The 12,184-nt window shown below is 39.7% G+C and overlaps 1 protein-coding gene across 7 annotated transcripts in view; it reads right to left on the bottom strand.

The window, feature by feature from the left end:
• Window positions 1–2,150: 2,150 nt before the first annotated feature.
• The window catches only part of EYA4 (EYA transcriptional coactivator and phosphatase 4), a gene marked incomplete at both ends in the record, with an annotated part of 202,748 nt that continues 192,714 nt past the window's right edge, over window positions 2,151–12,184 (bottom strand). For 4 of the 7 annotated variants that reach the window (XM_079781679.1, XM_079781680.1, XM_079781682.1 and 1 more), the window contains 4 exons: window positions 2,151–2,231; window positions 5,583–5,683; window positions 7,859–7,980; window positions 11,846–11,960. In XM_079781679.1, the coding sequence (XP_079637805.1) occupies window positions 2,151–2,231; window positions 5,583–5,683; window positions 7,859–7,980; window positions 11,846–11,960 (419 nt within the window). Of the gene's footprint in view, window positions 2,232–5,582; window positions 5,684–5,721; window positions 5,823–7,858; window positions 7,981–11,845; window positions 11,961–12,184 lie in introns of all 7 variants that reach the window. The other 3 variants (XM_079781681.1, XM_079781683.1, XM_079781685.1) reach the window with 1 other exon arrangement.

The raw sequence follows: 12,184 nt of genomic DNA, 5'->3' as shown, positions 1-12,184 counted from the left end.
AAGAATTATCATTATTATTATCATTATTAAAAGCATTCCAACCTTAATTTGTCTGCAACTGTACTTAGGGCAGAGGTAGCCAAAAGCTAAACAATTTAAAGAGTAAGTATAAGTTCTGCTTGATGAAATCACAAGCTTATATAAAATTGGAACTCAATTTCTTTCTGCCCAACATAAACATGGCCTTTGCATTCAGTAAAGAAATACAGGTTCGTAGCTTAGAAAATAAAATCACATTTCCACAGTGAATGTTGTGACCAGCGTGCAAAGCGCTGACCTTATGGGAGTCACTGGAGCCTCCGATGGTGAACTATTCCAACCAGCATCTGCTAGGGCGCTGCCTGGTAGCTGACCCCAGTTCCACAGTCTGACATTTAAACACAGAACTGCAGGTGCAGACGTCATGAAAACACACCTAGATCTTGAAGTCTTAAATTTCCACAAGGGAAATCATGTCACACAAAATGACAAGAGAACCTGTACTGTGTTCCTAACATGGGCTACACACCAAGAAAAAAAAAACACATGCAAACACAACAATGACAGGTTCTCTGTGCAATGAATGCAGTCCATTTTGCAGTAACAGTGCAGGCAGAAACTAAGGTATGTAGGTCTGTAATGGAGAGAAACTTGATTGATGTATAAAGACAGAGAACCAGGTACTATTTCACTGTTGTAATTTTAGTAATGCTACCAAGATCCGGCTTACTTGCTAATTTATTTTATGATGATATTCTAGGTAAAATTTTCATTGATTCACTTTTTCCCTTAGAAACCATCTGGGGCATCCACCTTCCACAACAAGTGACATTTCATTTTTGCAATGGCATTGGGAATAAATACACTTAGCTTTATTTTAAGCCTTGTTTACTCAATGTGAATTTTAAGCCATGTTCATGGCGTATTCTAAGAAAGTTTATGTGATACTTGCTTATCATTTTTACGAGAATATTTTCTTCTACACAACTTACACTTATAAAAAAGTCACAATCAAAACAGTGCAAGTCATCATGAATATGGCTCTTAATTTTCCCCAATAAAACTGTAGAAAGGATACTCAGGACTTCATTGTACACTTCACTTTCTAAGTCAGTGGTCGGCAAACTGCGGCTCGCGAGCCACATGTGGCTCGTGAGCCACGGTTTGCCGCTCTGTTGACTAATGAGTTTGCCGACCACTGTTCTAAGTAAAGGTCCCACAGTCTTTCTGCTTATGGTTGGATGCACAAATAGTTGCCTCATATAGTTACTGGAATTATTAAGAACCCAAATAAAACACAAGCTTTGTTTTATTAGTATTGTTTTCTTATTGCAACGGATATTCAGTTTCTTGCTGATGCAGTATTAAGCTTTGATAGCTTGAATTTTAAATTTGGTCATGTTAAGAATGATCACAAAGGTTTGGTTTTTCAGTATCTACAGAGATTTTTTTTTTAACCAAAGTTACATTGTAACACACAAATGCTGTCTTATCTTTAAGGCACAACACATCAGTATGAACATTCTGTTGCCAAACTTAAAAAAGAGACAATATTAGGTTCCCATTTCCCCTCCCGCTACCCTCCCCAACAAATGAAAGAAAAATAGCATCCACTTTCAAAGTCAGCTGCTAATAAAGTCACAGTAAATTATCTTCATCAATAATTTACACAAATTACAGGTCTAGATAGGATTGTCCTTATACAGTCTGAGTGCATTCCAATTCAGATTTTCTGGGCTAGGTAGGCTAAAGTCAGATTCAAACCTCAGGGCTGAGAAGATCTCCAGTTGTGAGGAATGTTGTTGAACACCACCTTGTCAGACGGAGCACGAGTCGGTGCTTTGCCAGGGTAAGAGTTCTTTGCTAAAACTGTTAATTCCAGTTAGGACTCATTCGGTGTGTACCAGCAACCTCCACAGATTTTTTTGTTTTGTTTTGTTTTGTTAAACCATTAAAGTGTTGTAAATATAAGACCATAGAGCTTCCTTTCTGTAGCACTAAAGTTTAATCCCGTTCAGCAATCTGAATTCTTCATTCTGGAATTTTCATTCCAAATATGATTTCATCCTTTAAGACAATTTATATGTGTAAAGCCAGAGGCATTGAATCACACATAAAATTCAGTGTACTTGAAATATATAAAAAAACGGATCTCCAGCTAGAGAACACAGTTACAAATACTCTAATTCCAGTGCTTGATGTAGAGCCAAGAGGTCTGAGTGACTTGATATCCTCCAAAAGGGCATGTTGTGCTGTGTGGTTAAGAGAGGGGGGACGGGAAAAAGAAGGGGAAGGGATGGAGAGAGATCATAACTATGGTCTCAGTGAAGCAGCCATACACACAAGGATGTGGAGTCCACCCAGGTTCAAGGAAGGAAGTCTAGGAGAGGGATGATCATATTCTAAGGCTTGGTAGCATCAATATGACATTGTCAAAATAATAGAGAAATAGATCTGAACTGGATATTGATGATAGGAAAAGTACATATAGAGGTTTCTTAGGTAGTTTACTATTTATTGTAGAAAGTATCATTACCAACAGCAGCATCTGGGAAAGCAATTTGGGCATCAAAATCCTATGTGGCTGATGGAAAGCAAGTTTTAATTACTACCTCACTCCTAAAGTTCCATCTCCCAGTTAAAAACAAAATTTAAACATGATAAACTTCCTAAGCCCAAGGTCTTTTGTCTTTCTGAGAGGAAAAGAGTGAGTCCTTTCTATGTAAAAAATAATTTGAAGCTGATCTATATAAGGTAGAAAATAATGTGGAGATGATCAACTCTCTTACTTTTCTGGAGTAACTGGTTTAAGTCTGTAGAGTTGACCAATTTATTTCACTGGTGTGGGATTGAGAGAAAGCACTCTTACAATCATTTTCACTGGGGGAGAAACAGGCAAAGAGACAAAAAAGGGTTCTTCTGGGGAAAAAATTCTTAGGCATTACAATGGTTTGTCCCTACAAAAATATACCAGTATCTGGTATCTGTGATGGCTTAAAATGTCATAGTGGGATGTGCTCAGAAAAAACATGTATAAAATAACTCCATTGTGGATAATGAAAAAAAGGAACACTGTACTAGAGCAATTAAAATCAAAGCATTACTTGTAATTTTTGGATGATGGCATCTTATAGAATATATATTTATATATTAATTTGTATAATGGAAATACAGTTGTATAAAAAGTGAAGAATACATTTTATTATAAAATTAATCATTAAAATAAGAATCACTATTGTTACATAATTCTTTCCTGTCTAAAGGATAGCCAGTAGTCCCATGTGGTTATTGAGCACGTGAAATGTGGCTTGTCCAGTTCAAAATATATAGTGAATGTAAAAAAAGAGAATGTAAACATCTTATTAGTAATTTTCATATTTGTAATGAGTTGAGACATAATATTTTATATACATAGGATTAAAATATATTACTAAAATTAATTTTGTCTGTTTTTTTACTTTTTTTAAAAAAACACAGCTTCTAGAAAATTTAAAATTACAAATACGGTTTGTATTATATATTTCTATGGGGGAATGCAACCACATCACTATTCCTAAACTTTGAAATTTCTTTTTCATTTTACAAAAAAACTCTATATTTTTAGGTCAAATTAAACACATAAATTCACCTAGAATTACATTTTTTTCCATTCAGCTCAGATCTATTTGTAATAATAAAACAGTACTTAGTATTTCTGCACATGCGATTACAGCTACATCCAAAGAAAAGCATGCATTATGGTCACTAGAGAAACCAACCACCTGTGTTTCAAAATAGAATTATAAGCCTTCACCATCACCAAAACTGTACCTACATAAACAACCATTTGGAAATAGCATTCTGACCGAGGTTCTCATCCTCCTGGAGTCATCCTTTTTCTCTTGAAGTTTTAAGTGTAAAGCAGAAGTCACAATAAACTGGTACACCAAATCTACTTTTCATGCTATAAACAACTAGGGTGTAAGTTTTCATTTTCAAAGGCAGATACTGTTTCTGGTTTGGAAAAGTGAATTTTATTGCCCTGACCCAAATATATGTGAACGTCACATAGGCTAAAAGACATGTAAAATGTTCACTTGTAGTGGCTTGCACTGACTGCTATTTGTTGTGTGTTATTGTGGTATCAACATGAAGATTAAAACAACATGGACTCAGGACACAGACAGACTCCAGAAGATATTTCTACTGTGTGTGACTGGAAGGATTTCAAATAGTAGTCCGCAATGAAAGTTGCATTTCTGGAGGCTGCATCCCTGACGCATCATACAGAATGTCCATTGGCCAGTTGCTCTCTAGGGTCACTGACTGCTAATTAAGACCCAGGCCCTCTGTGGGAGGCTAAGCCTGCACAGGCTTTCTGAGTGTAAATGGCTGCCAACACGTCAGCACACCTTCTAAAGTGGGAACTCTTACTCTTTCTCCATTTTGCTTGATTTGAATTGACTACACACACAAATCATTTCCTTTCTCTTTTTATGAAAACTCTAAACTTTTCTAGGAAATCGTTTATGTTGATTTGGGGGGGATCAGGTAAACATTTCAGCCCATGCGAGTGTTTAGTGAAGGCTTTATTGATGATGATTTGAAATCTCCTCAGGATAAAAAGGACAGCATTCTTTCTATTGAAACAATATAAGCTGATGTGTCATTGTTTCCACATACTAATCCATCATTTTGCTTTGTTTATAAATTGTATCACTGTTGTCCTGGCTGGATGATAGTTTTGCTATCATTCAGGAGAAGGAAGCAGTATGTCTCTGTTGTGTTGACCGACAGTCTGGTGTCTGGGCCAATCCTGATATCATTCCTCTTTTGATCTTGGACCAACCATTTAATGGTTTTTAACTGCCTTGATTTCTTCAGAAATATGGGCCAGATGAAAAGGCTTATTTAAATACCTAGGACCTAGGAGAACTTCTGAATATGTTCAAAGCCAGCTGCTTGGCTCCAATCACGTACCAGTGGCTCACCAAAATAGACAACACGCTTCTAGAAGATGTGAGGCATGTTGCCTCTAAGTCTCTAGAAGTTGTTGGCACAAAAGGATCTGAATAGTACATCCCATTCCAGTAGCGCTTATTAAATTTTCTCACAACAGTTTCTCCTTCGGCTATTAAATCTACCCTCAGCATTTGTCATCAGGGAGCATACTTGCTACCAGGCACACACAGGGAACATATGGCATAGGAGAGGATGGGGAAAAGGGTAAGAACTGAATCCCATGATTTTCTATGAAGCTCATTAAACTTCTTTATATTGTGAAATTTCATGTGCTTAAAATTGGTTATTTCCCCCCATCTTATAGACCATTATATCAGTCTCTCTCTCTCTCTCTCTCTCTCTCTCTCTCTCTCTCTCTCTCTCTCTCTCTCACAAATAAATATAACTAAATTTTTCCTGCATTTCCTGTCAAATTTCAGGCAAAAAAATGCTAGACTCCAAATGGTTTATTTGAATGTAAGTATTGACCTTCTCATGCTCTTACTGCTTCGCAGCTATAAATTGAAATCACTTATCAAGCTGCCATTGGGCCAAACTACAGGAATGCAAACGAAAAAGCTTGCATTAGAAGTATCACACCAACATTGTTTGAGACAGGTTACCTTTTTTGCTGCCTGTTCTTCTTCTACACCATCCCCAATTACAACATATACTACTTTTCTGCCAAACCTTTGCATTATTCGTTCAAAGCAACTTTCTTTTCCTGGAAGATAAATGAGATAAAGTTCAGAGTGAAGTTACCTGGTTAGCGGCATGCTCCTCATCTCGGCCATCTCCAATCACAACATAAGTTATGTTAGTGCCAAATCTGGACACTATACGCTCAAAACAGCTTTCCTTGCCTGAAAAACAATGCACTGCTTATTCTTCCAGCCATTGCATTCATTAACCTAAAGATTCATATAAAGTGGCAAGTTAATTTCTCTTGAACATCAATCACTTAAAACTAGCTTGCAGCCTTTGGGTTAATGAAATCAACAAATATATTTGAACAATTTAAGTCTTTACTTGGGGGCAGATTATCAAACAAATGTGTTCCGTGCTTCAAAAAAAGCTGTAGGGTCAAGCATTTGACCCAGAGAAAATGTTAGTATTGTTCACCCCACCAAAAGGATATAGAACATCCTTGCAAGCAACTGTAAGTTTTAACATTTATCTTTTCATTTGATGTATCACTTTTGCCAGTTAATTTTAAATAGTATAGACAGGTAAGCTGAAAACATTATTGTGAACTATTGAAGGTTCACCTATAAGGAAAGAGGGAATACTAACATGTGGATTTACCTTAACATATAACTTTTTATTCAAGTGGCTGGAAGCTAGTCTGCTCAGATTAAGTGTACTACTAAGAGGGCTGTTTGGGCCACAGCACTGGTGCTGACTGACTGCACTATGGGAATACCACGCAGGATCTCTACTCGTTCTTCAGTTTTATAACTTTGGCATTATTCTCTGATTTCCACTCCCAGAATGTTCATGTAGTCATGGTTACTTCTGTACTTTTTCTTAATCTGGTAGTTCCAATAACTTAAAGGAAAATATAAAAATGATTTTTTTTCAGATTAAAAATTAGAAATAGTTTGGCCAATAAATAAATATTATCCTTACTAGAAGAAATGCTTATCCTGGTATAAAATTATTTGATTTTTCATAAAGCAAAATTCTATATATTAATCCTGCTAGCATAAATACATACATTTATGCAAAAATGAATGGGGTTGAGATCAGGGCTCTGAACTGCAGTGCTTAAGACAATGTAAAATTTACTTTTTCAAAGACTGGCTCTCTTTCCCTGCACTCCCGAAACAGCTGCGACGACGGCTCCTTTTGCCTGTGTCAATATCAAAACTCTGCAAGGCCGGGGCGGGTTATTTTTGGGAAGGGATTTTAGGATTTTGAACTTCTCTTGTCGAGGTGCCAGAGCCTAAGTTTGTTGACCTTCAGGGCACATTACCCAACCCATCTATTTCCCCAGGCGTTTCCTTGACAGACAGAGAATACACGCACTGTTTTCTTTAACTCTTTCAGGATGGCAGAAGCTGATGAAGTTTTGTTTTTGAAAGTTTACTAGAAGTCTTAGTCTGTGAAGGGCACTTGGAGTAAAAGATGACTCCACAAATCGATATTAACCAAATAAGCAAGGTTGTCATCCTTTGATTGCTACTGAACATTTTTGGAAATGTGGGTTTCTAGCCATTCATGTGTTATGAATGTTCCAATTACGTTTTCTAATTCATGAAATTATTTTTTTTCCTGGAATTAAGGACACTAGTTCAAGCCATCTGACACTCCCCTGACAAAATAGTATTTTTATGTTAGATTTAGATTACATATGCAAGGATAAAATACTATGTACCATGTTAAATAAAATATTAAATGCCACGGATAGAGATACTGTGTATTATTCGGAAAACATGTGCAACGATGAAATATATCTATAACAATAAAAGCATAATATGCTAATTAGACCAGACGTCCTTCCAGATGACCTTCCGAACAAAGCTGGGGCTGCAAGGGAAGCCCGGGTCCCAGGTGCTGCAGGGAAGCCAAGGTCCTGGGTGCCAGAGGGAAGCTGGTGCCGGCAGCCATGGGAAGGAAGGCCTACTCTTGCACGAATGTCATGCATAAGGCCTTTAGTATGTATATAATAAAATGAGTCAGAACTACCCAGTTGCTGGGTTCAGACAACAGGTTTTATAAAATTTGCATTTGTAAGATGAGTTGGAGGGGACTTTGTTATTTGAGTGCTATCCAAATGTGCTTGATATTCTAACAGCAAAATTGATGACCCAGAGAATCATGCAGAGACTCGCGTTAAGAAAATCCCCAAACACAGAAATGAACACATTTCATACAGATTTAGAGGTAATTTTCTTACCTATTTTAGTTGCACTGTAAATATTCTCAATGGGGAAAGCACCTCCTAAACTATAGAGTAGAACCTTCGCAAGTGCTGGGATCAGTTGCGTTGTCGTTACCAAGACATTTACGCAGTTACTCCTAAGACAGGGAGGAAATACACATATTTGTTTTCTAATAATAAATAGTCTCTATGAGTGCAGATTTTAAACTATCACTGTCGTCTCAATTCCATAGTAAAAAGCACCTGATAATCTAACCATTTATTCAACAGTTATTTATGAAGTGCCTATTACATGGCAGGCACGATGGCAAATGCTAGAAATATATCCCCAAGTGGGGAAATAGAAGAAAGTGGTCAAAAAGTCGTGGATGTAGGGGGTGTTTTTCTCCCCTTCTGGATTACAAGATAGATACAGAGACTTGCAAATAAGACACCAGCAATATTAGATGTGTTCTGTAATAACTGTCTCATCAGGTCCCTGTGGAACCTCAGAGAATACCTACCTTAGCCTTTAGCAACCAAGGTTATGAGAGGGAGGATGGCCTAACTCTAAGTTTTAAATGTATCCAGAGCAGGTGTTGGTTAGGGTGACAAGACTCTGAGTCCCCGTGTGTTCAGACCCTGGGAAAGTAGAGGACATAGGCAGAAAGAGGGTGACAGGATGGGTGACAGGAGTTTTGGGATTTTGTACAAGAAATAGCACAGATGATGGATCCTGAAGACCCTTATTTAGTACAGAAAGGGCTGAATCCCTGAAGCTCCTCTTCAGCAACAATAAAGGGCAATTGCATTAATGGCCAAAGTTTTGTCCTCTTCAAAGGTCCTCCCTTTGAGAGTGAGAGTCTCTCATTCTGCAATTTACAGCTATTTCTTTCATGGTAGTACGGGGGTGGGGAGAAAAAGGAAATGCCAAGAGAGTGGAGACTGCTGTGAGGCAGAGACCCAGGAAGAGGAGATGGTGGTCCTCCTTCTATGGAAAGTTGTGCCATCCTACTTGGAGGGGCTCACAGCCACACCTGTGAAATCGGGAATCAGACGGCACATAGCTATGGACCTTTTCTGTTAGATAGTCTGTATCATGAGTTTTTAATACATATTGATGAGGGCTGTAAAACATTCTCTATATTAATTTTCAGAAACCTGGCCTCAATAATAATCTCTATATAATTGGATTATGTATAACACACATAGAATCTATATAATCCTACCTAATAAATGAGTAATATGCAAATTGACCCTAACTCTGCTACACCCACAAGCCATGCCCACAAGCCACACCCACCAGCCAATCAAGAGCAGATATGCAAATAAACCCAACCAAGATGGCTACAGCCACAGAGAGCAAGGTTTCCCAGGCAACGGAGGAAGCCAAGCTTTCCGCCTGCCCTTGCGGGCCTAAGCCTCCACTCAAGCTACAAAGTTTCAATTATAGAAAGTAAACAAATTCAAACAGAAATGGCGGCAGCCATGGAGCTGGAGAGAGCAGGCCAGGGTTGTCCCCGGCAACAGAGGAAGCAAAGCTTTCCGCACACCCTGGTCGGCCCAGGCCTCCGCTTAAGGCTGCAAAGTTTCAATTATAGAAGGTGAATTAACCCCAACAGAAATGGCTGCCGGCCACGGAGAGAGGAGGAGGCTTGGCTCCGCTCCAGGCTACAAAGTTTCAATTGTAGAAGAAAAATAAATTCCAGATACCCGGGCTTCCGCTTGGGTTGCCAGGGGACGTGGCTGGCCTGCAAACCACCACAGGCCCCTTGCTCAGGCCACCCCACACCCCAAGGGAATCCCCATCCTGATCCAGGACACCTTTCAGGGCAAACCAGCTGGCCCCCACCCCTGCACCAGGCCTCTATCCTATCTAATATGCAGATTGACCATCACTCCAACACACAATATGGCTGCCCCCATGTGGTCAAAGATCCTGCCCCCATGTGGACACAAGATGGCCCCACAAGATGGCCAGCAGGGGAGGGCAGTTAGGAGGCACCCAGCCTGCAAGGGAGGGCAGTTGGAGGCGATCAACCCTGCAGGGGAGGGCAGTTAGGGGTGACCAGGCCAGCAGAGGAGGGAAGTTGGGGGCAAACAGGCTGGCAGGGGAGCAGTTAGGCATCAATCAGGCTGGCAGCGGAGTGGTTAGGGGGTGATCAGGCTGGTAGGCAGAAGCGGTTAGGGGCAATCAGGAAGGCAGGCAGGAGAGCAGTTGGGAGCCAGCAGTCCTGGATTGTGAGAGGGATGTCCGACTGCCCTTGAGGGGTCCCAGATTGAAGAGGGTACAGGCTGGGCTGAGGGACACCCCCACCTCCGTGTACGAATTTTGTGCACCAGGCCTCTAGTAATGTCATAACCTTTGGTTTTTAACTATCTACGAGACCTCTTTTTAGAAATAATGAAAGCTGTTGAACTCTTCCCCAGATACATACACATTCCACTACGTTTTATACAGAATTTCAGGGCCTCAGAAATCCTCATCCCCCAGCTTTCTTGACCTTCGGTCTCTGTGTCACCAGTTACAGAGATCTCAGGGCAGCAAGTCTCATCATAGAAGCAACCTCCAATTGTTAGACAATTCTTCCTCTCATGGAGCAAGAACCCCCTTTCTTAGGATTCCTACTCAGCAGTCCTAATTCTCTCCTTCACAGACACAGAGAAATGTAATTTGTTTTCAGCCTAACATCTCAAGTAGTTGAATTGGTATTATTGTTCCACACATGACTCTTCTTCAGACTAAACCCTGTGGTTCCTCCCTCCAACTGTCCCTTTTATGTGGTTTCCACAGCCTAAACCCTCTGGCCATTGGAAACAAGAGGCTTCAAATATGTCACAGCCCGTTGGAATGTGGTGCCCAGAACTGAGCAGAGTACTCTGTCCTGGCTTCCCCAGCCTGACCCAGGCGGCCACTGCCCTTCCCCTCCCCACTTAGCCTTTCTGTTATCAGTGCAGTTGCTGGTCATGGCCCATGCCTAGGAACCGGGCACAGGATTTGACACACTCCTTCACTTCCATGTTCCGAATATTGGACTCTCCTTCTACCCTGCCAAGGTTTTTCTGTATGCTGACTCAACCAGCCCAAATATCCTCTTTCCCCTGAATTGTATGTTATCCACAATTTGCTAAGCATGCGTTTATTTACTCATCTTACTCAGAATTGAAACTAAGGAATAGGATAGTACAAAGACTCATCCCTCACCTTGCTAGCTATGACTTCCAGATTTACATTATTTTATTCATTAGCATTTATGCACATGCTGTTCAACTAGTTATAAATCTATTCAATACTATTATCGACATTAACAAGTCAGTACTTCACTGCTTAGTTCAAACAGCACCAAGGTTACAATTTTTTCAAGAGTTTTCTTTTCTTTTTTTTTAAAAAATATATTTTTATAGATTTCAGAGAGGAAGGGAGAGGGAGAGAGAGAGAGAAACATCAATAATGAGAGAGAATCATTGATCGACTGCTTCCTGCACACCCCCACACTGGGAATTGAGCCTGCAACCTGGGCATATGCCTTGACCGGGAATCGAACCATGACTTCCTGGTTCATAGGTTGACACTCAAATACTGAGCTACGCCGGCTAGGCTTTTCTCTTCATTTTTTTTTAATGTATTTCAGTCATGCATATTATCTACAATGACATAAAGTCTTAAAACATCCACTCTTTGTATAGACAGTGCTGTTTTATTTTTGCCATCATTTCCTATACTTCGTCACCAACAGTGATACCATTTTTAAAAATTAGAAATCCCATGATCTTCTGTGGGGATAAGTGGTTATGAGGAGAGAAGGGTAGAGAGATGGGATCTCCTGGTTATTCTGAGAGGCAGCAACCCTCATCCTTTACCCCAAAACACATACACAATGAAAATCATTGGACACAGTGAATTGTTAGGTCCCTTCAAATACTAAAATAGTCTAGAAAGTAAAACATATTTATGTATGTTGTGCCAGTAAGACTATATACCTTTAATACAATATATATAGAAACTGCAACAATACCACTTACCTAGTACTAATAATTGATAAAGACTTAAGTGCATTTGTTAGCCAGGAGTCTGTCAAACCTTCAATCTCGGCCCTTAGCTGCAGCCATGCGTCTCTCTTGGCAGGGCCAAGCAGTCCTGCAACACCAAAAGCAAGGCAGGGTCAAGAGATGAACATTATCCAGGAATACCTAGTTTGGTCTCCCTTCTGTCTAGGTTAGATAATTTTTATTCCAGCCTATATCAGAAATTGAGAGAGAGACTGATTTATAGTAGCATTATCCTTCATTTCAGAATTGATTATCCATTCATTCATTCCATAAGTATTTATTGAACAACTTCTAGATATCAGGTGCTGGGCT

Source organism: Cnephaeus nilssonii, assembly GCF_951640355.1.
Source record: "Cnephaeus nilssonii genome assembly, chromosome: 9".
Taxonomy (NCBI): Eukaryota; Metazoa; Chordata; class Mammalia; order Chiroptera; family Vespertilionidae; genus Cnephaeus; species Cnephaeus nilssonii.
This window is presented reverse-complemented; position numbering and strand designations above follow the sequence as displayed.